General features: G+C 37.6%; 1 protein-coding gene across 1 annotated transcript; it reads left to right on the top strand.

Annotated features, from left to right (window-relative positions):
- Positions 1–5,792: 5,792 nt before the first annotated feature.
- On the top strand, positions 5,793–24,183 carry LOC139967871 (protein SAND-like). The gene is made up of 14 exons (XM_071972039.1): positions 5,793–5,980; positions 7,235–7,424; positions 8,101–8,260; positions 9,063–9,141; positions 11,074–11,160; positions 11,824–11,917; positions 13,207–13,321; positions 14,628–14,767; positions 16,064–16,145; positions 17,750–17,961; positions 19,332–19,510; positions 20,571–20,673; positions 22,755–22,850; positions 24,055–24,183. Exons 1-14 carry the CDS (start codon positions 5,919–5,921, stop codon positions 24,097–24,099), a joined length of 1,644 nt encoding a protein of 547 aa, XP_071828140.1. The 5' UTR covers positions 5,793–5,918; the 3' UTR covers positions 24,100–24,183.
- The last annotated feature ends 527 nt before the right edge of the window (positions 24,184–24,710 follow it).

Genomic DNA, 24,710 nt, shown 5'->3' on the forward strand with positions numbered 1-24,710 from the left:
TCTCTTTAACCAGATTCGTTTGTCTGGTGTCTTCATTCTCCGTTCCTTGTTTACATTGGGACCTCAACAATACTGTCAGTACGTGCTCATTGAAGCATTGTTAGAAAATACAGTATAGAGTATGTGTTATTATAGTCATAGAAAAATTACCCAAACTGGCTGGATAGTCCTTATAACTACTTGATTATGCATTATGTAGATTAGCCATTTATTAAGTTACCTTTATTGATTTGCTGCGAACTGATTGGGTCTGTTTTATCATGTGACCTAGTCTTGTAGTGTGATTGGCTGGAAGTAGTTACTTTCTTTACTCTTGTTGATATTACAATGGCGTATAGGGTCTCTGTGCTCTGCACGTAAAAGTCATCTTTAATTTCATACCAATTATTATCTAACCACTGACCGAATAAACACATAACATACAAATGTTCAGGCTTCTGGAGTGATTATCTTCTTTGTGATTTTCATCTTTGATCGATTCATGGGCCGCTACAAGCCTTCTTAAATGTCTTACCGAGAAGGGACCGACACAACACAAGCCATCGACTATACCGTATGATGAGAAGGACAGAAAACTTATGTTCAAGGCTCCATTGTTGAGCGGGTATCTCCTACTATGTACTTAGGCAAATGATATTGACGCCAAGTTAACCTTAACTAAACATATATCTCAAATGATGTCGAAGGTGTTTTTTATTGTATCAACGTTGGCATACATTACTCCTTATTTTCATTCTAATGTATAAGAGATAAGGTTTTCAACTCGTCAATTCTGCCAGTCATTGTGTATGCAGTTCCTGTCTGGTATCACCTTTTACTTGAAAAGGAAAAGAAAAGAATCAGAAGTTTCTTGAAATACTGCTTAAATATATTTAATCTCGACTATGAAAGCCTGGTTGGTAAAATAAACACCGCTGCTAAAATTGAATTCATAATACTAGCTAAGAAAATACATAGTTTTAAAGATCACCCACTTCACTCCAAGTTGATCTCTCTGTGCAATAGAACCAACAAGTACAATCTACGTAATCCTACTATCTTGCCAACTTTTAGACTTATGCTTTTTAAGAACTCATTTATCTACAGAGCAGCCATTTATATTCAAAATGTGTTCTTAGAATCTCTGTTATAATCCTTTTAATCTTTAAACTTCTAATCCTCCATCTTATTTCTTTTTTTGCAAAGGAGTAACACGGCTTCTATGTCGTAGTGTAGCGCCCCCAACGGGGTTTAACTAGCCGAGCGGCTGTGGGTTCGATAGGGCCGCTATCGGCCACCCTAGGTCAGGATAAATGAGGGGCAACTACAAGTTAAGACAACCTGAACCAATGCTGCAAAACAATGCTGCTCGCCTTGTTGCGAAAACTCCCAAGCGAGCCCATAAAACACCTGTACTTCGTGAACTTCACTGGTTACCTGTACGTGCAAGAATAGATTTTGAAATTTTGTATCTCACCTTTATCTCACTCAACGGGGAAGCACCATTGTACTTCAGGCGCGTATCCAGGGGGGGCGTTGGGGCGCGCGCCCCCGGGTAAGAAAAAGAGGAGAGAAAAAAAAGAGAAGAAAAAAGGAAAAAGAGGAGGAGGAGGAGGAGGAGGAGGAGGAGGAGGAGGAGGAGGAGGAGGAGGAGGAGGAGGAGGAGGAGGAGGAGGAGGAGGAGGAGGAGGAGGAGGAGGAGGAGAGGAAGGAAGGGAAAAGAAAAAGAAGAAAGAGAGAAAAAGGAGAAAAGGAGGGAGTAAAAGAAAAACGCCAAGCCACCGGGAAGAGAAAGAGGAACAGTGACATCATTACAGAGCTGATCCCTTTTATATACACAGTGTAGCCAGTGACGGATCAATAATTTGGTAAGGGTGTGACTCACCCTACCCCTTACACCGACATCTCCATTTTTTGACGTTCCCATTTTCCTCTCTCACTCATGATCTATATATATACTGTAACGTCACTTCCCTGTCTGGTGGGGCAGTCTTTAATGATGGGGTTGGCGGAAGAGAGTCTCGACAAAAAGATGACAATGAAGAGGATGATAAAGTTCCCGTGGCACAGTGGTACCGTTTATTCAAACCTCCGACTTAAGGCCCGGTCACACTACAGCGATATTTTATCGGAATAAGGTCCGATTTTTCCGATTTTAGGCCGAAGAGTGAGGTTTGTGGTAGTGAATGTAATGAATGCAGTGGAATATTCGAATACCTACTTCAAATCTGAGGGGTTCTAGAACTGACTACATTCTGAAGTGACGTCACATCGAAAAACGATAAAAATCGGAAGAGAAATCGGATAGCTATCCGATAAAAGGAAACGGAGTCAATATCAAAAGTAAGGAGAGGGCTATTCCACATCGGAATGACTCAACAGATAGCAAATCAGGTCCTTTATCACTGTGGCTAGAAGACCCGAACGGAAAACAGGCTGTTTCGATTCCTCCGGGAAAATCGGATAGTATTCCGATAAAAAATCGGTATAGTGTGACCGGGCCTTTACACTTAGGTTCATTAAATATCCTTACATTAGAACTTAGCCTTACAATACGCAAAACGTAACTGTTAGCGCAGTTCCTAAACGCGGCGTCTAAACGCAGCGTAGAACACGGCACTAAACGCAACACCCAACGCAGCGTCCAACGCGGCGTCACACGCAGCGCATAACGCAACGTATAACGCGGCGCTAAACGCAACGCCCAACGCAACGTCCATCGCGGCGCCACACGCAGCGTCTAAATATGTAAACAGATTAAAAGCTATAGGGTTAACTAAACGGTGTTTGCAATACCGTTAACAGATGCAAATATACTAAGAACCAATCGATTGACTAAATGGCAGTAACGTATCTTTCTGATATCTGACCTAGGCTATTCACTTATGTTCCTACTTACGGACTAACTGAAAAATATACAATCACGGCAGAATACTGATCTCTACTAAAGTGCACACATTGTCACGTAGTTCAGAGCGCTACTGAATAACGTAAAATGATAACAATCGGTTAATAACGTTACTCCTAAATAATTGGGCGTAATCTATCCCTCAGTGAAATATCGCAGTTTGCTAACAATTTATACAACTCACAAATGTACTCAATAATATTCTGAGCGCTTACAATATCTAAGAACAGTTATACACGGTGCCGTGGTATTAGAAACCTACCAACTTGGATAATAGTAAATGATATGATAACGTACCGTACGTAGACGTCTTGCGAGATTTTGGCAAAGAGTCCCTCGCTGCACGTACCAACAGCTCCTTTTATACTAGCCTGAACAATGGCTTAAGTTTACGCGCGTGAGAAAGTTACTACTTCAAAGAGCACCGCCTTAGTGTTGCAGTCACCAGACTTCCGGAGACCGAGAGGCCAGGTGCACGATTACTTACGTCATAGTAAACAACTTAACGGGGATTTCCCGACATAGAATCATAACATTACGTAAACAGTTTATACAGCTTAAAGAATAGCCCTCAAAGCTTAAGTACTATGCAAGTTCGGTTACAGTACTATATATGGTCTATCATAACGCGTGTGTGTGTATACGCCTTAACCAATTGTGGAATTGTGCTATGAAACCAACTGTGGCTGGTCTCGAACTCGACCGTGTCGTCGGGGAACATGACGCATTTTGGGATGGGGGCGACCGCCCGCCCCCCCCCCCATTCAGCATATTTTTTTTTAATGATATCGCTATTAATTTCAAAATAGAAGGTGCTTGGAAGCAACTTACAAGGCCTGGGAAGTGTCATTTCCAGCGATCTGGGAGACATTTTCGGCCAAAATTTGCTTGTACGCTTCGCGCCAACAAATGGTCCTGGTAGTGCCATTTCCAGCGATCTGGGAGGCATTTTCGGCCAGAATTTTCTTGTACGCTTCGCGCCAATTCATGGTGGCGCTACGCTTGGATAATTTGCCTACAGGCTTCGCCCCTCCCTTGGCAAATTCCTCGCTACGCGCCTGTTCGAATTTGTAAAGCAAACAGCAGATATCACATCATATCAGTGAGCATGAAATTGGCGTTCCAGGATGAAAAGCCTCAAAACTGTCCGACTTGCCTGAATAAAATAACCAAGAATTTTCGCGCGCTACGCGCGCGTTCAACATGTTAATGTCAATATCATATAAGCAAGCATCGCTTATTACATCGCATGCCATCGTGTGCCGTACGGTCCGTTAAAATTGCGCAGTATACCGCGGGATGCTAACGTAAACAACGAAATGTCTAATGTAGATGTATAAAAAGCATGGAGGTCCAATTATGTCAAAACTCTCTTTTACATTAGTAATGGCGAATTAGGGGCTGCACCCCCCGCCGCGCCTCCTAAGCCTATGTGTGTAGTGTTCGGTTTCGGAAATATCTGCTATTTTTTCATTTCCTTCAACCAAGTTTTATAATAGCCATTATAAGAGGTTTTAATATTTCTACACCAATAAATTAACTGTGTCTGAATTTTCGAAAATTTATGAACAAATAATGGGCGTAAAACCTTGAAAAGTGGGGCTGACGGGTATTGTGGGCCGCGACGTAGAATCACCAACAAAAGCAATGACCCACAGGAGATGCGATCAGGTCGAGCATGATGTGTGCCGGGTTGACAATCTTCAAAAAGGTTATGGATGAAAAAAAAAAACTATTAGGAAATACTTGGTTCTCAGGCAAAAAGTGTACATCTGCTTGGTCATTTCAAGCCCGAGAAGTGCCGTTTCCGGTGATCTGGGTGGTATCAAAACAAGAAATTTTCTTGTACGCTGCGCGCCAACTGATGGTGGCGCTCCGCTTAGATAGTAATTCGCGCCCCCCGGGTTAGAAAATCCTGGATACGCGCCTGTACTTAGCAGAATTAGTCCATCGTTACATTCCACCAAGATCGCTGAGGTCCCAAAATAAATATTAGCTTGCGGAGCCATCATTTCATTCAACTAACTTTAGTTTAGTTTAGTAGAAAAAAGGGATCAGGAGGGACACTTAAGTCCCCATCAAGGACCCTCTAAAGAGAGGGAGAAACTTTGGCGGGCGAGCTTCTCCGTGATGGCCCCACGACTGTGGAACAATCTCATAGCCAACCAAGAGGCACATATTTCTCCATCCAGTAAGACGGATCTCAAAAAACAGTTAAAAACTATCCTTTGTGAGAAATATCACAGATAGACCCTTCATGGGAGCGCATTTGAACATTGCCTTGTGCTCTGGATACCTGCGCTATATAAATAACAGTTATTATTATTATTATTTATTTCGATCACTGCGATCGTCTGTGTGAGGTATTAGTGAACATCTAAGTTTGTTTGGTGGCGTGTAATTAAAGGTATAACGGGCAGGAAGATAGATATTGCAACATTTCTAAAGCTGTTGTGGATAAAACGTCGTATCTTAAAATTTCAAGTACTTTTTAAATCTGGGATATTTTGTCTGACGAAACATTGGGATCGGGGACTGTCCCCGAAATCGGTGACGTCTGGTCACCTTATTTTAATGCCCATGCGCAGCTGGCTAGGTTCTTGAGCAGGTAGCAAATTTTGTTCCAATCTGCCTTGTCTGACTTGGTTAAAGAAATACACGATCACAGAACAATGTAGAGAGCTAAATGGTCGAATTTAGAATGTTAAAGAACATTTGTTACGTCAATTCCATCCTTTTCAATTTCTATGGTCAATTCACACTCTTTTTTTTTTTCGAGGGCAATCAAACATAATTGATGGCGCTATGCTTCAATGTTGAACGTCTAGGCAAACATGCATACGGCTCAGCATACCGGTACGCTAGCCTTTATACACTTGTGTTAGTGAATTTCAACAGCCTGTTGTACACTTTGACAACTTTGCCACTGACTACTTGCGTGATTACTTTCGTCAGTACGTGCCTAGCCTAAGCACTAAACTAAGGTAGAAAAGGACGAACAAGCTGCACGGTTGAATAATGATTCAAAGATATGGCAACGTCTGTTCCAAGTCACCAGAATCCGGATGTACAAGCGTATTCTCCTGGAGAAAGGTAATTACTCAGTCAATTGTATACTGCGGTAACCCTAGTTAGACCTATGATTAATTTCCGGTGGACAGTGGCACCTAGTACTAGGCTAGGCTACGGTATATCACTACTCTACCACTACTACTAGCTAGTACTAGGAAACCCTAACTTAGTTGTAGCAAAACTTAGGCCTAGGCTGTTTTTGTGCAGATCAGACACGAGACTTGCCTTACCTTAAGATAGGCTACAGTAGCGCTCCCTATGCCTGGAAACTGGAAGGTGTATACTGTGTAGGCTCTAGGCTAGGCATGCCTAGGGCCTAAGCCTACTGTAGGCCTATAGTACTTTCAGTCAAACAATCATCACAAATAGGCCTTACTTAGGCTACATAGCCCACTGCATGCCTTGTAAGGTCTGGCAACAATAAAAGAAAGAAAACATGGTGCTGATAAGGCTAAGCTATATAACGAGATATACATATAGCTCCAGGAGCTCTCAATGTACGGTATGCAAGGGCTAACATCTACACAGCACAGGCTGTAGGCTATAGTAAAGGAAAAGGCTAGAAGCTAACAAAGTAACTGCATAATATACTATAGTAGGCTATGTTATTGGAAATATTTAGAGACCAGATTAAGTACTACAATAAAATCCAAGTGGGTCTCCTTTATTTCTCAGCCAGTGGGAATGTAATGTAAGACTAAGAGCATAGCCAATTGTTTTGACTGATTAGTAATAGTAGCTTTGGTCGTTATTAGTCTTTAGTATATATCTGGCAACCCAAACTTAAGTTGTCCTTGGCAAAACTGTATTGAAATCCATGTAAGCGAAAGTTTACATATTTACAGTGCCCCCTTTTGGGTATAGCCCTGCTGCAAATTGCTTTACAGAATTACTTTATTTTAATGATTTCATATTGAATTTTTATGATAATACATCATATCCATTGCAGATCTTTCTTGAGGCAATGTTAGTACAAAGCTGGGTCATGCCTACGTCATATACTGTACCGTAATATATATGATGATGGTGACTGAGTCAATGAAGGCCAGCACTTGGGAAATTTTAAGAAAACTTTGGTAGAAAGGCCACACAACAGGTGCAAATGCAGTTCAGGCCATGAAAGCCCTTGGACTCTCCCTGCAGAAACCGAAGAATATAGCCAAATTATCATACACTTGTTCCGTCTACAGCAATTGATATTTAAATCTATTACCATCTATGAAATTTTGATCACTATTGAATTAAGTAAGAAGTTCCATGATTTCTCATGTGCAGCAACAATCCTGGGCTAGTGACCACAGATTCTTTTAAAGATCTCGAAGAAGACTACAGTTATGAGGCTGATGATGTACGACCAAGACATCCCAGCGGTGTAATTGCAGAGATTGTTGAAAGCACACATACAACCACTTCAGACAGTAAAGAAAGTAATCTGGAGAAAAGTAACTCTAGTGGAAATAAAGAGGTACCGTTGTCCATCATTAGTGTTCTTGTAAATTTAAAGAAACACTTTTATTTATCTCGTACATGACCCCACACCCCCCATCTCCACCTCCCCCAAAGCATGGGATTTACAACTGAGAGAAAACATCAGTAAACTGCAGCCCTTAAAATATTTTAGTGATTCTGTGAACGTAATCGATTTATCACAGACTTGTCAATGTAATCTTGGCGCCTTGCATACTGTATGTACTTTAACACAAAGTACATCATTTATTTCAGGTCATTTATTTTAGGTCTCAGTGCTACTTGTTCTGTATCTTGTTTACATAACACACGGAATGCCTCACAAGTTTTGAGTTAGAATGGTTGTAAGTAGGTTGATTAGACCTTGTCTACCTGTGCTTAGAGGCAGAAGGTGTCATTATCCTAGTGAAGATATTTGCAAGCTCATTCACAGCTCTGTCGGTTTGTCCATTGAAGTAGTCATTAATGACATTCATACTGTACATAAAGTTGCACTTGTTTTGGTGATGTGTTAAAAACCTGGTCTGAAATGTTTAGAGGCCTACAGAATGGTTTTTAATTTATGATCAGAATCAGTGCAATGAAAGAGGAAATATCGTAATCCAAATACAGTACTCGTTACAATCTCTGATTATTCACTACGATTGTTTGGTGTTCATCTTGTTTCCTTCCAGGATGTAAGCACTGATGTGAACCATGTTGAGGATGGCAAGGAACATTTATCAAATGATGCAGATGTGTTTACCGAGGGACAAGAGGCAGAAGAGCAAAGGGTACGAAGTGGAAGCGTCCTGCAGAAGGTGGAGACAACCACTGACGTTAGGATAGAAGAAGGTAGTGTTGTGTGACCAGTGGTTTAAACATCAACCAGGGTATACTTAGAATTAGTTTTGTGTTTCAGTTTAATAAACTTGTTAATAAAATTGGTAAGTTTGCAATTCAAAATCCAGTGGGGAGTGATGCAAATGGTGACAAAGTCTGAAATGGTGAGCGGCTGCAGAAATAGAGTTATTATATCTCGGAAAACTAAAGGGATATTGAATAGATTGAGGTACTTAGTGGGAGTTATGTGAGCTCTTTGTATGTATTTTAGATCCTCCTGCAAGCAGGAACTCGCGAAGAAGCCATCATTGGCTTATCAAAGCCGCAAGCTGACCAAAGTCAGTCTCTTAGATTCATATATTAACGGCCATGATTATAAATTGTCAACAACTCTGTAACAGAATGACATACATTAATCTTGGAGTGACTTGAACTCGGGATCTTGATTGAAAGGCACAGACATTAACCACTGAGCTAACATGATCGATACAAGCTATATTTTCACTTGTGGGAATCCCTGCTGGGTTGTCCAGGAAGAAGCTTCCAAATAGGGAAGAATTAATAACTATAGGATAATTTAATATGGAATTGAAGTAGGATTTATACTCCCACTATCTAAGGAAACAGCAGTTCACACACTTCTGGAAGATATCAGATATCTTGTATAAATTTATCAATAATAAAAGAATATTGATGCATTTGATGTATCTCAAAGGGTTTTTTTTGTTTGGAAAACAATTAACCTGACTAAACTGAATTCTTTCATTTTCATTTGCATTTGCATTTGTTTTGTTTTTCTTTCATTGTTATACAGATGTCCACAGTATGAAATGGAAGAAACACAAGAAACACATCTTTATTCTCAGTGAAGCAGGCAAACCTATATACTCCAGGTAAGCAAACTAACAGCAATGTTACACTCCAGGTAAGCATAATAACAGCAGTGTTGCACTCCTGGTACTGTAAGCATAATAACAGCAGTGTTTAACTCCAGGTAAGCAAACTAACAGCAATGTTACACTCCAGGTAAGCATAATAACAGCAGTGTTGCACTCCTGGTACTGTAAGCATAATAACAGCAGTGTTGCACTCCTGGTACTGTAAGCATAATAACAGCAGTGTTTAGCTCCAGGTAAGCATGCTAACAGTAGTGTTACACTCCAGGTAAGCATACTTACAACAGTGTTACACTACGGGTAAGCATACTAACAGTAGTGTTATACTCCAGGTAAGCATACTTACAACAGTGTTACAGTACGGGTAAGCATACTAACAGTAGTGTTATACTCCAGGTAAGCATACTAACAACAGTGTTACACTCCGGGTAAGCATACTAACAGTAGTGTTATACTCCAGGTAAGCATACTTACAGTAGTGTTACACTCCGGGTAAGCATACTAACAGTAGTGTTATACTCCAGGTAAGCATACTTACAGTAGTGTAACACTCCAGGTAAGCATACTAATAGTAGTGTCACACTGAAGGTAAGCATAATAACAGCAGTGTTACACTGAAGGGTTGCTTCAGTCTCTATCCTCAGTTAGGCATACATAACTGTGTACCCAGGTACCCATACTATACAACTATTCATCCAGAAATGATTATACAAAAAATATTTAAAACTATATTCGCTGTGGTATACTACCATTTGAGCTATTTTCCATTGATCCATGTCCCAAAATTATGTCATGCCACCAAACAGAATCAGAGTTTTATATGTCAGGTTTGAAGACTTGCTGTGGTTAAAACAAACCACAGTCTACAGCATATATGTTTTAGTGAGGCAGGCTGTTAGATTGGTTTTGCTTACTGGGAGCTGTTACTTACAATGGTTCAGTTGTTTTGTTGTTGTTAATGCAGATAATATGATGTTTTTCTGTGCATACATATATATGGCAATGAAGATAAACTAGTGACACTAATGGGTGTAATCCAGGCAGGCAGGCTGTTAGTTTGGCTTTGCTTACTGGGAGCTGTTACTTACAATGGTTCAGTTGTTTTGTTGTTGTTAATGCAGATAATATGATGTTTTTCTGTGCATACATATATATGGCAATGAAGATAAACTAGTGACACTAATGGGTGTAATCCAGGCAGGCAGGCTGTTAGATTAGCTTAACTAACTGGAGCTGTTACTTACAATTGTTCAGTTGTATTGTTGTTAATGCAGCTAATATGATGTTTTTCTGTGCATACATAGATATGGCAATGAAGGTAAACTAGTGACACTAATGGGTGTAATCCAGGCAGGCAGGCTGTTAGATTGGCTTTACTAACTGGGGCTGTTTCTTACAATTGTTCAGCTGTTTTGTTGTTAATGCAGCTAATATGATGTTTTTCTGTGCATACATAGATATGGCAATGAAGGTAAACTAGTGACACTAATGGGTGTAATCCAGGCAGGCAGGCTGTTAGATTAGCTTTATGAACTGTGAACTGTTTCTTACAATTGTTCAGTTGTTTTGTTGTTGTTAATGCAGCTAATATTATGTTTTTCTGTGCATACATAGATATGGCAATGAAGGTAAACTAGTGACACTAATGGGTGTAATCCAGGCAGGCAGGCTGTTAGATTAGCCTTACTAACTGTGAGCTGTTACTTACAATTGTTCAGTTTTTTTGTTGTTAATGCAGCTAATAATATGATGTTTTCTGTGCATACATAGATATGGCAATGAAGATAAACTAGTGACACTAATGGGTGTAATCCAGGCAGGCAGGCTGTTAGATTAGCCTTACTAACTGTGAGCTGTTACTTACAATTGTTCAGTTGTTTTGTTGTTGTTAATGCAGCTAATAATATGATGTTTTCTGTGCATACATAGATATGGCAATGAAGATAAACTAGTGACACTAATGGGTGTAATCCAGGCCTTAATTTCTTTCGTGCTAGATGATAAAGATTGCCTTCGGTGAGTTATATTATTTTGTTGCTTCTTTCAGGGATTATTAATTTTTGGGGGCGATTGTCACTTTGTTTGTACTTTTGATCCACACCAAACGGAATTTTATTACATAAATCAGCAAATGTAAGATGTATAAGCAATATTTGTATTACACAATGGTCACTTAGTTTTTTATGATACAGACTTTTGGTTGGCATATTTACAGTTAGTTTGTGTCTGAAATACACTACAGTGCTCCAAGGTTTGATATCCTTAAAGGCTGCATTACAGTTGCTTTAATTGTGCCTTATTACGAATATGATATTGCCAACAAAAACTTCATGTTAATTAGTCCGTTCATATCTATTAACGATTTGAACATTTTGAAATGGATATTGTCTAGCCATCACTTTGTCCTGACTCACCCAGAGGAGGATTGGCCAAACTGTCTAGAGGCTCGCTGGTCGGAGATGCCAATGTCCTCTCTGTTTGAAGGATGCTAGTTTCATCGAGAGGCCAAATGTGATGTCCTCATTTTGAAGCTGCAATTTTAATATCTGGAACTTTAGTGAATAAAAAGTGCATGGGCTCTGAGACAAAAATTCTTGAAGATCTAAAGGGAATTAAATGATTTAAAGTCTGAACTTTGATGAGTAGCATTGAACACAAGTATTTTTTATTTGTTTCTAGGTCAGTGGTAGCTGGTGGTCATCTCATTGTATTCCTTCTACGGCCGCCACTAATTCTTGTGGCAGCCGCCTCTACAGGTGAATCACAACAGCAGGTCAGTGTAGATCCAGTATTGATAAGGCAAAGAATGTTTGTTTTGATTACTCACAGAATTCAAAGAGCTAGGAGTTAATGCAATGGTTATAATGATGATGATGCTGATGCTGATGATGCTGATTATGATGATGATGATGATGATGATGATGCTGATGATGCTGATGATGATGATGATGATGATGATGATGATGATGATGATGATGATGATGATGATGATGATGATGATGATGATGATGATGGTGGTGGTGGTGGTGGTGGTGGTGGTGGTGGTGGTGTTCGTGGTGGTGATGGTGATGAAGATGGTGTGTAGTGTGTATGTTATGATCAGTCAGCATGCGTAGCTTGCATGATTTTGCAAACATGAACATAGTGTGTAAAAGCTCTTAAGTTAAATAATTCTTAGCTGTTTTGGCTATTGAGGGGGTCATTTGGGGTCAATGGATGGCAAATTTTGAAAATCGGTTAAACAAGCTAAATTTAGCAGGGATGAATCTCATACTTGGCAGGTACTGTAGATGTATCTTCTAGAATTTGAGCCATCTAGTTCTTCTAGTGGAGGTTAACAGACATATGAGGTCAGCAATGATATAAATTTTGCAAACTGATGTTGTACAGTACATTGAATAAGTCCAGCTTTGTTAGATCTCATACCTAGAAAATATGGGCCTCTCTATGAGTTCTTCCATGTTGGTGTTTGTCGTGAAGGTCAAAGGTCATTTCAGGTCAGAGAAAAGCAGAGAGATTTTTTTGCTAGAATGGTTCACAGGACTTGTATTGCTGAGAGTACTAGTTCAAACCCTATTCTAGTCCACCATTACTTTACTCAATATTTTATAATTTCCCAGTTCACTACTTGTACATCATGGAAGCTGCAGTTCAGCTTTGCATTGTGGTTCCCTCAAATACTGTAGCTTGTCTATTCGATCTGACTAAAGGCTTTGACCTTTGTACCTGCACAGAATAGTTTGGTCAACTGTTGAATATTCTAAGCACTGGATGAGAGTGATAGAATATTATATGGAAATTATCAGGTAGAATGAAAGAAGTAAAAGTTAAGTTGTGAAGTAGTTTTATATTAGACAAGACGTTGATCTTTGTAGGCTTCCTCGCACCACAAAGCATCTGTTGTTACAATAATCCAGCACACAACCACTATATTTTATGCTGGGATACTTATAGCACCAGACATGTGATCAGTGTAAACACCATCAGTAGCATTAAGTAATAACTATTCTATAAATAGCATATTAGTGGATGTAAGCTTGTTTTCACTCTTTCTTGTTGCAGCTTTTATTACAATTACGGTATATGCACAACCAGATTCTGAGTGTCCTAACACACACGCAACTCACAAAGATCTTTGAACAGAGGAGGAATTACGACCTACGGAGGTTACTCTCAGGTGAATATCCACAGAAGACATTTAATGAAATGCTTCTGGTAGTATTTTATGATCAAATCCAATATTCCTGTCAGTTCCAAAAAAGTTGTTTGGAAAGTCAAAATTGTTGTTTAAATGTTTTCTTGCCACTAGACTTTCTTTATCACTCACTACCTGAGTACCATATCAGACTACTGATGTAAAGTTAGTTCAGCAATCATATGACTGCCACTAGTCTTGCCACTAGTCTTGCCACTAGCCATTGTCTTTATCACTTCAGGTTCAGTTTCAGGCTCAGCCTGACTTTCATTACCCCTCACTTAGCTGAGTACCATCTCAGACTACTGATGTTAAGTTAGTTCAGCAATCATATGACTGCCACCTTCTTGCCACTAGTCTTGCCACTAGTCTTGCCACTTGCCACTGTCTTTATCACTTCAGTTTCAGTTTCTTTTATTCCAGTATAAATATCATAAAATACCATTTTTAAAAAGCGGAGTATAAAAAGTTGTTACATAAATTACAACAAATATAAATGCAGTGAAAGGCAATAAAAAAAAAAAAGAGAAGGAAAAGAAAAAAAGGAAGGCTTTTTATTGTTAGTAACACAATCATCAGTTTTCAAAATGTTAGTCAACTGGGAATAATAAGAAAATATAAATAAAGATCCATTATATCAAATCAAATCATTTAAAATACCATTTTGAATAAATATTGATGCTCTGTATACAAACGACTTTTTGAAAATTTGAACCCTATATTTAGGTTTTATTGCACAATTTTGTAAATTATAGGTTAGTTTGTTGACAAAGAGATTTCAGTTCTTTATTAAGAGGGTGTTAACTGTCCCTATGAATACTCCTGGTGAGTCTGATAAATTCACTTTTAGCTGCACTGTTAACATTATCTGTAATACAATCCAACTTAAAAATCTTAGCATGTAATACTTTATGAAAGCTCTCAATCTTTGTTTATCACGAGTTATAAGAAATGGTACCAAACAGGGACAGCGTATTACTTTAAAGGGGCAGAATCCATGTATCAAATATTTACATATTTATTATTATTAAATATTTTTATATTTACATTTAATAATTAGTTCTGTCAGGACACATTTTGTACAACACAAATTAACGAAAATGGACTTTTTATATCTCATTTATTAATAAACTTGGCAATTCCCCTTGGAGGTGATGTGTATTCATTTCAAGCCAAACTTGAACACACAAAACTGGTCATTGATTTGAACAATTCCAGGCCCAGAGTTACAATTTTCAGTTAAATTGGATTTCATTTTCATGTTAGTCATTTGCCAATTTCTCTTCAGGCACTGAAAAATTTCTAAATAGTCTAGCAGATTTAATGGATACAGACCCTTGCTTTTTGCTGTCAGCAGTCCGAGGGCTCCCTCTGGATGTTTCAGTTAGAGATGTCATAGGTCAAAGCATGCAGAGTGCAAAGATCAAGGTAGGTGAAGGGAGAACAGAGATATTTTTGCACAATACAGGCATGAGCTTTTTCCGCGAATTCGCGGAATATCCGTGAGTTCTTTTCTACCTCGGGGACAAAAACTATTATACTATACCGCAATTCTTGCAAAGTTACGTGATTTTTTTACCCCAGGCTCATCCTTGATAATAACAGGAGTTATGATGTCATTTATTGTACTTAGTTTATTGCTGCAGTATGCAACAGGTTTTAATATAACTTGATACATTTGAGAAAACAGCTTTCAATGTGTACCTCCTTCCATTTCATTGATAGTGTTTCTACTAGCAAACAAGAGCTATGACTCTGTCCTCATGTGTTTCTTCCAACCCCCCTCCCCCCTCTTCCCCACACCCTGAAATGTTTGAATATGTGTTGATGGTAACCTTATCAATAGTAACATAGTTTAAGTCTCTGGCATAGTAATTTAGTTACTGTTTGAATATTAAAGGTTATATTTATCAGGGATGTGCCCATCCTGGGCGGCACTGGGAGGCTCAGCCCAGCACTAAAAATTACCTCCCAGCACTGTCTTAAAAATCTTGAATCCCACCCAGCACTATTTTCATCTAAAATCCGGACATTCCTTACAATATATTCAACATAAATTGGGCCTAGCCTATGCCAAAATCATACAGACTAATAATGCATCAGTTACGCATCCGAGAAACATTACTTACGGCTCTCAATCGGTCCCTCGTAAATCTCTTTGAAACAAACTAATAACTTTTACCAGGTACGTAATATATTTCACTTAAAAAATAATTAAAAAATGTAAATTGTTAACAAACCTAGTGTATGTGCTTATAAAGCCTCACAAGTGCCAGCATTTGGCATCTGAGCACCTTCAAATATCGAAAAATTTCTCAAAGGGGAGGGGACACCCCCTACCCCTTAGACCCCTCCCCCAGGATGGTGATTAGTATACCTGGCACTCAGGAAATCCTGGGTACATCCCTGATTTATGTGATGTTATGTTAATGTGATTTTGTGTGTATAAGTTTTACATACTTAGTGATTATGGTGTGTTCTCTCTTCAGGCATTTTGTTGTTTATGTCAAATCGATAGGAGGACAAATACATTCTAGAAATGAAAATCACAAGATTATACTAACTGAAGAGATCATTGCACTGTACTTATTCATTGTCAATTGAAACAATTTTATGCTGATTTCTAACATTAGGTTGCACTATATATGCAGTTTGGAAAAGCATATATTTTCAAAACATAAGTTAAATACCGTAAATTTGTTCCTTTTTCTTCTCCTTTTTCAGGATTTAGTGTTTGCAATTCTTATAGCTGATGGTCAATTAGTGACGCTAGTACACATGAAGAAATACATCCTCCATCCAGCAGGTAAAATAGTCTGTTTATTATCCTCTTCTTTTTCCATTGTGCTGGTAAAAAATCTCTCTAATTTCTCTTCTCTTTCCCGGTGCGCGGGTAAAACAGTCTTATTATTATTCATATCTCTTTCCCATCTGAGGGTTAAACAGTCTCTGCACATAACTTAAATGCACCGATAAAGAAAGATAAAGAAACTGTCAAATTGATGTTATCATATTATCATCTTGGTTTGCCTAAATGGAGGTTTAATTAAGTTTGAAGGACATCTGTGAATGCTGTTTTAGTGTTGATTTGTTTATAAACATTTAGAAAACAACTGAAATAAAATGTATTGGTATATCAAGTATGGTTTTAACTGTGACCCCCCATCAGTAAAGTCCCTCAATAATTCTCCTTGAAGGCAAGGCTCATATTGACACCAGCAGTAAAAAAAATGGTTCAGGCATAAATAAAATTTAACAGATAAGACCAAAACATGATCTAAATTGGTACAGACAGTTACATACAATTCCCTACTTTACCCGTTATTTCTGATATATTGATATATAAAGTGAATGGGTCTCATTTTGTATCTAAGTACTAAGTCATTGTGGTGATATCACATAATGGTGGATCTAATGTTGAAGTAGAATTTGCATAGAAATTAAGAAGGAGACAAAACAGTTATTGTGGATGTATGACATCACAGCTGGTTGCCTTTCACTTTGGCCAAATGCATCTATAGTTTCAAATGTTACATCATAAAAGGCATGTACCATAGGAACTTTACATGCAAAGATTGAATTGATTAAATATACTTGGTTATTAGATCCACATTTGTAAGTACAAGAACCATATCATTTCTGTGATGTTCAAAGGTCATCTGAGTTCAGCAAAAGTCTCAAGTCTTAAAACCTTGAAACACATACAACATCCATAGTACAGCATGAATGAACTTGATAGTTGATAAACATGTAGGTCCACATTAATGAAAGAACATATGACATTTAGTGAGTAGTGGTCAACACTTATATACCTTGTGTGCTCTACTACGGTTAAATGTTCTCATTTATAATATGGCCACAAATTCACTAACTCAACTGATTCTCTGGTAGTGGTTTAACAGGTTTAATATGCCACTAATTTGTGCTATATTAGTTATGATCATAGGTGTAGCAGGCGGGGGGGGGGGGGGCTGGGGGTGGGGTTGGGGCTGCAGCCCCAATCCAAATAATTTTTGTGAAAATTCGGGCAATATGCTGAGAATTTTTCGGGCACCTACTGAAAGAAAACTAAATTGCAATGTGCTTTCCAATGGTTAAACTGATATTATTATTATCTTGATTATTGTAACGACTTGACCAAACATGATAACCAATATGGAGGGGTAATAACACGGCAAATGATTGTATGTAATTGGCATGCTATGTAATAACCGATGAATGACTATATGATATGTACGATAATATGTTGGTTATATTTTTCGGGCAAGTCGTTACAGCCCCCCCCCCCCCCCCAAATCAAATTGGGCTCCTACGTTTATGGTTATGACCGTAAACCATATTCTTAGATTAAGACTAGTAGATATGTTTTTCATTTCTTGTGACTGATCTTTTTCTTTTTGCTTTTCCTAGATTTACATCTGGTGATAAATCTACTGAAGGCATCGTCAGCTTTTGAGACGTCTGATTCGTGGGTTCCTATATGTCTTCCTAACTTTGACAGCAGTGGTTACCTCTACTCTCATATATCATACCTAGACCACAGTCCTGCCTGCCTCTTACTTCTTACCGTGGACCAGATGGCATTTAAAGAAATGGAAAACTGTAAACAGAAAATAGTAGAGGTAAATTTCAAAGATTATTAAGTGAGCCCTGTATTATTTTCCATCGAAAAAGATGCCATGGGCAATTCTTGCAGTACTTATTCAACCAAAACACAATCTCAAAGGCATGTTGTGCCCCATTTGAAACCAAAGCTATTGAAGAGAAAAGCAGGAAAACAAAATGAAACAAAGAACTACTTGAAAAAGACCAAAGAAGTTGTTGTTAACCATTTGTATTATTAACCATATGTATGATGCATATCTGTGTATTTAGAAGCTGCTGTGAACCATTTGTATTATAATTAACAATACGTATGATGCATATTTGTGTATTGAGAAGCTGTTAACAGTTTGTATTATTAACCATATGTATGATGCATATTTGTGTCTTTAGAAGCTGTTGTTAACCATTATATTATTAACCATATGTATGATGCATATTTGTGTATTAAGATGCTGTTGTTAACCATTTGTATTGTCTTTCATTAAGTCCACCAGAATCTTGCATTGACTTACAATATAAGCTTAGAAAGGAAGAATTGTGGAAAGGAAAAAATTCATCATTTATCGTTTATTTTCATCACACAATATCTAAAATATGGCAGCGGACGACTGCATTGTTTTTCTTGAATTCATGGATGGTAATGTTCAATGTAAACATGCTTCTGGCAGTGTAACCCTAAAATGTGGAAGTGAAATGAAACAAATACTTCTATTTCATTGCATCAACTTGACCAGGGTACCTAACTTTACTTGTTCTTAGTTGAGTAAACCCAATGGCTAAACGGCTCAATTCATCTCCAACTATTGGGTTGATTTGTGGAACACTTGTTTATTTCAAGCTGCTTATTCCTTGTCATGTTTGCTTGCATGTCTGTCCCTTGTGATGCAACAAGAGTTTGTCCATCCTCCTCCAGCATCATACCTCTGAGACAAGCTGCTTATGCCTTGTCATGTTTGCTTGCATGTCTGTCCCTTGTGATGCAACAAGAGTTTGTCCATCCTCCTCCAGCACCATACCTCTGTGACAAGCTGCTTATTTCTTGTCATGTTTGCTTCATGTCTGTCACTTGTGATACAACAAGAGTTAATCCATCTTCCAGCATGATACCTCTGTGACAAACTGCTTATTCCTTGTCATGTTTGCTTTAACGTCTATCCCTTGTGATACAACAAGAGTTTCTCCATCCTGCTCCAGCATGATACCTCTGTGACAAGCTGAGGGTAGTAAAGACATTGTTGTGCAGCATCACTGAAGCATAGTTGTGACAATGTCCCAATGAAAGGTAGTTGTAATATACATATGTAATAAGAATTAATTTGTCAAGCCCAGTAAACTGAGTGTTTTCAGCTGTGAGTATGCCATGTCATTGTATTTCATTTTACTCCAGAAATTAAGGAAGTACAATTGCCTTGCTGCCATCAAGCGCGCTATTAAAACTGGAAGTTATACCTGCCAAGAGGTTGGAGTAGGAGAACTTAGACACTTTCTTTACAAAAACAAGAGTACCGCCCAATTCACATCACCGTCATGGGGAGCCCCCTACTCTGAACCCGAGGAACAAGAAAGGTAGTTTTAATCAGATTGTTTTCTTTTTATTGAGCACAGGTATCAAAACAGTTCATAGCTTTAGACAGTTCATTCCATTTCTCTAGTTATTGTTTTTATAAAGTTTGTTAATTTTCAAGGTTCTGAACAAAATTGTTCAGAACTTTGGTAAATGGGTTGTGCAGGGTGATAAATTATCTACTTCAAAAAACCTATGTGTTTATGTTCTGTGTTCAGTCAATTATTACAGTTTTCTTTGATCAGACTTGGAAGCTCTGGGTTATAAATTACATAATTTCTGTATTAAAAATTGTATGACATGAGAATTCTAAAGTGCTTCTAGTTTCTAGTTGGCATCTTTTTATACTCTGTTTGGTAACTCGGAATTTTTTAATATTTTTTATTCCTGTAGTTGCTGTACACAGCACTGTTTCTGATTTAATGTTATTATTCCTACAGTAGCTGTACACAGTGCTGTTACTGATTCAATGTTATTATTCCTAAAGTAGCTGTTATTCACCATTGTTACAGATTCAATGTTATTATTCCTATAATAGCTGTTCACACCACTGTAACTGATGCAGTGCTAAGATTTCCTATAGTAGCTGTTACACACCACTGTTACTGATTCAATGTTATTATTCCTAAAGTAGCTGTACTTACCACTGTTAATGATTCAATGTTATTATTCCTAAAGTAGCTGTTATTCACCATTGTTACAGATTCAATGTTATTATTCCTATAATAGCTGTTCACACCACTGTTACAGATTCAATGTTATTATTCCTATAGTAGCTGTTGCACACCACTGTAACTGATGCAGTGTTAAGATTTCCTATATAGTAGCTGTTACACACCACTGTTACTGATTCAATGTTATTATTCCTAAAGTAGCTGTACTTACCACTGTTAATGATTCAATGTTATTATTCCTAAAGTAGCTGTACTTACCACTGTTAATGATTCAATGTTATTATTCCTAAAGTAGCTGTACTTACCACTGTTAATGATTCAATGTTATTATTCCTACAGTAGCTGAACTCTGTTGGTTGCTTAAACTTTTCATATTTTGTTCCTGCAGGTTATATTCTTTGTATAGGTTTGTACACCAGAAAGTTCATAACCAAGCAAGGCCGCTCAAAATTCTATTCTATGTTGGAGCTCATGAAAGTGTACTTGGATGGGTAAGTTCGTTAGTCTATATAAACATACACACTGCAGGTTTGATATTTCCCAAAACAGTAAAGTAATGAGCACATGCAGATGTACAGGCCACAGGAAGAAAATATGTCCCTTATGTACCAAGTGAGTGTTTTGCTTTAAAGGAATGCAATTCCAAATTACATATCTTCTTTATTACAAATTACATATCTTTGTTATTACTAATTACATATCTTCATATTACATATCTTCAAATTAGATATCTACTTCAGTCTTCAGCATTAATACATTAATTCTTAATTATCAATTTACTATACATATGCTTGCTTGATATGGAAGCTTAGTTTATGGAACTCAGATGGTGAGGAATCCATACGTTGGTTCCCTGGTGCAGATTAATAGCTGATATTGTCTGCAGATTAATAGCTGATATTTTCTGCAGATTAATAGCTGATATTGTCTGCAGATTAATAGCTGATATTGCCTGCAGATTAAGAGCTGATATTGTCTGCAGATTAACAGCTGATATTGCCTGCAGATTAAGAGCTGATATTATCTGCAGATTAATAGCAGATATTGCCTGCAGATTAATAGCTGATATTGTCTGCAGATTAATAGCTGATATTGTATGCAGACTAATAGCTGATATTGTCTGCAGATTAACAGTTGATTTTGCCTGCAGATTAATAGCTGATATTGTCTGCAGATTAACAGTTGATATTGCCTGCAGATTAACAGCAGATATTGCCTGCAGATTAATAGCAGATATTGTCTGCAGATTAATAGCTGATATTGTATGCAGATTAATAGCTGATATTGCCTGCAGATTAACAGTCGATATTGTCTGCAGATTAATAGCAGATATTGTCTGCAGATTAACAGCTGATATTGTCTGCAGTTTATTAGGTGATATTGTCTGCAGATTAATAGCAGATATTGTAAGCAGATTTATAGCTGATATTGCCTGCAGATTAACAGTTGATATTGTCTGCAGCTTTATCGCAGATATTGCCTGCAGATTGATAGCTGATATTGTCTGCAGATTAATAGCTGATATTTTCTGCAGATTAATAGCTGATATTGTCTGCAGATTAATAGCTGATATTGTCTGCAGATTAATAGCTGATATTGTCTGCAGATTAATAGCTGATATTGTCTGCAGATTAATAGCTGATATTGCCTGCAGATTAATAGCTGATATTGTCTGCAGATTAACAGCTGATATTGTCTGCAGATCAATAGTTGATATTGCCTGCAGATTAATAGCTGATATTGCCTGCAGATTAATAGCTGATATTGTCTGCAGATTAATAGCTGATATTGTCTGCAGATTAATAGCTGATATTGTATGCAGATCAATAGTTGATATTGTCAAGTATTCTCCTCGTACCTCCATCCCAGGTTCCTGACTTTCGATGGAAATTGATAGAAAAATATTATGTAGGTCACAGGCTTGACTTGTGACCTACTCGTGAAGTTTTATTAAGTATACCCCTGCATCTTACTAATTTCTCAATTACCAATAGTAGGGTTTAGACTCCCTATTGTCTAGCAATGCATTGCAGCCATTAAAAAAACAACAAAAACAAAGGTTATTTTGAAAGGGATCATAACAAAATTTCATTTGAAACTAAACCAAATGTACTGCAGATTCTTCAATATCCAATGCACAAGCAGTTATCTTTGGATATCAAAAGGTGTATAATCTGACTCCCCTTAGATGTTTTCACCATATGAAGGTCAACGTTTGAGCAAAGTAATGTATTTGAGCTCATCCTCCAACTTATGATCATACATACACTTACATATTAGTATTCATCAAAACTGGGAAATTTCAAATTTTAATAGTTTGATATTTGAAATGAAACTTCACAAGTCAAGCTTGTGATCTAAATCAGATTTTTCTATCAATTTTCTTCATAAATTGACTTAAACCAACTCATGTACACCTGCTCTAAGTCAGGAACCAGATTGATGTATGGCAGATACACTAAGTGCCCAATACAGTCATCATTACAATTGTTGACTTACGTTATGAAAGTGCTAAGAAGTGATCTGAAAGCGTGAAAATAATATAAATTTATTCTTGTTCTATCACTTGTAGGTCACAACTGGTTTTGAGATGTATGCAGTATTCAGCCCTCTTACTACAAAGCAAGTTGCTATTCTAGCCATCAATAAAATCCTCAAATGGATCAAGGTAAGTGTTATGTTAAGTTTCTGACCTTGCCCTAGTCATTGAATGAATGAGGCAATGTTATAAAACACAAGCTTTAAGCCCTCTCCATCATGCTGGTGTGATAATGCAATCTGTCTGTTATAGCCTCATCATGCATTCAATCTAAACAATCTAAAAGTTATTGTTTGGTAAACAACATTACAGTCATGAGAATCTATTATACAATCACTACAGCAAACCTAGCACCAATACTGACAGTAAATGTCTGTGTGGCTATCTCCCTCTCTCTGAAATAACATTGGTTGGATGTATGCTTGGGCAGGCAGGCAGGTGTCAGGGGTTCTGTTCATATTTGTACATTACGTTGTATGCTGGACTATGTGTTTTGTACAATCACTACAGTATGCCTAGCACCGTTACTGACAGTATATGTCTATCTGGCTCTGTCCCTCTCTCTGAAATAACATTTCCGCAGCAGTGCAAGCCTTTGGAGGGACACATTTAACAAGTACCCTCAAGTCATTAGCTCTTTGCTGTATCAAGTATAGCTATTATAAAGTGTTCACTGTGTAGGGGTTCATAGCTCTATTCATTAGTAAAGCCAATGCATTTGCTCAGGGAAATATGCCAGCTTAATAATATGCACTGATCGTGTGTTGATGAACAAGGAAGTTTTTGCACTAAAGTACATCATTATTATTGTGTGATTATTAACTACACAATAGTATCGACAAAAGAGTGTAGGGTTAGGGATCGGTATGTTTGGAATGCATGGTGAGGCCTTAAAACAATAAGTACCCTTCCTAATGCTTACCCATCATTATTGTGATAAATAGAATTCTAAGGCAATTAGAATACATATGAGTTAAAAGTGTTATTTCAAAGTAGTTATAAAGAGAGATGTTCCTGACAAGGAGCTTGTATGTTTGTGCTAAAGATTGAATAATTTCTACAATTTTCAAGAAAGTGTGCAGATTTGCAAAAGGTTCATACATTACTATTTATAATATATATATATATATATATTAAATATTAACCATTGTTTATTTTTTTCTGTTTTACAACATTTAAAGATACTTCAACATCGATGGACACTGTTATTTGAATTATCAAAATAAAACCATCAAGAGCAGGCATCTTAGGCACTATCATATGATATGAAATAACTCATGTGATGCAAAGTATTTGGTAAAATTGAATTATTTCCTCAATTTTCATCCGCTAGAGAGAGGAAGACAGACTCTTCATTCTGAATCCACCAGAATATTGAGAGGATGGCAAGGGACCAAAGGATACTTTCAATGTCAATACCAGCAAGAAGAGGAAAGCAGTATTGGTTGCAGTACAATGCCAGGGCTTTTGAAAATACTGCCCTGGTTAATACCATAAAATACCAGGCATTTAAAAACCCTGCTCTGGTGAGCAAATCTACTGGTAGTGTTGATGGTTCTGTGTGAATCCAACCAGGGCAGTGAACAGCTTTAGTCTGATTGTGCGCGGTTCTAATACCCTCAATTGTCAAGTTTTCAAACTTAACATACTACTTACTTATTCAACTAGTGTCAGTTCATTGCAACAAAGTTGAGGGAGGAAAATTTGTGAAAATCGTAGTCAAGTTTTAATTTGACATCTGGACATCATGCACTGTATGTGACATGATTCAGTTTGTTGATGTTGCTTGTGATGGTAGATGGCATTAAAGTGTTCATGTTGTGTACACTAGATGTCGACTATATGTTGATGATAGGATTCGTTTTTCCTTGGTGAAAAGCACAAAATATCACTAACAGATATCCTTGAATGTTAAACACCAACTATGGAGACAATTTTTTTGTTTGGATTTTCCATTAATTTGGTAGTTTACATACCCATAATCAACAT

Source organism: Apostichopus japonicus, chromosome 1 (genome assembly GCF_037975245.1).
Source record: "Apostichopus japonicus isolate 1M-3 chromosome 1, ASM3797524v1, whole genome shotgun sequence".
NCBI lineage: Eukaryota > Metazoa > Echinodermata > Holothuroidea > Aspidochirotida > Stichopodidae > Apostichopus > Apostichopus japonicus.

Bases quoted from the DNA above. Each gene is read 5' to 3' on its own strand.
- LOC139967871 (XM_071972039.1), top strand. From the start codon at position 5,919: ATGGCAACGTCTGTTCCAAGTCACCAGAATCCGGATGTACAAGCGTAT. The intron at 5,981-7,234 runs GTAATTACTCAG...TCTCATGTGCAG, and splicing joins GCGTATTCTCCTGGAGAAAG to CAACAATCCTGGGCTAGTGA. The intron at 7,425-8,100 runs GTACCGTTGTCC...GTTTCCTTCCAG, and splicing joins ACTCTAGTGGAAATAAAGAG to GATGTAAGCACTGATGTGAA.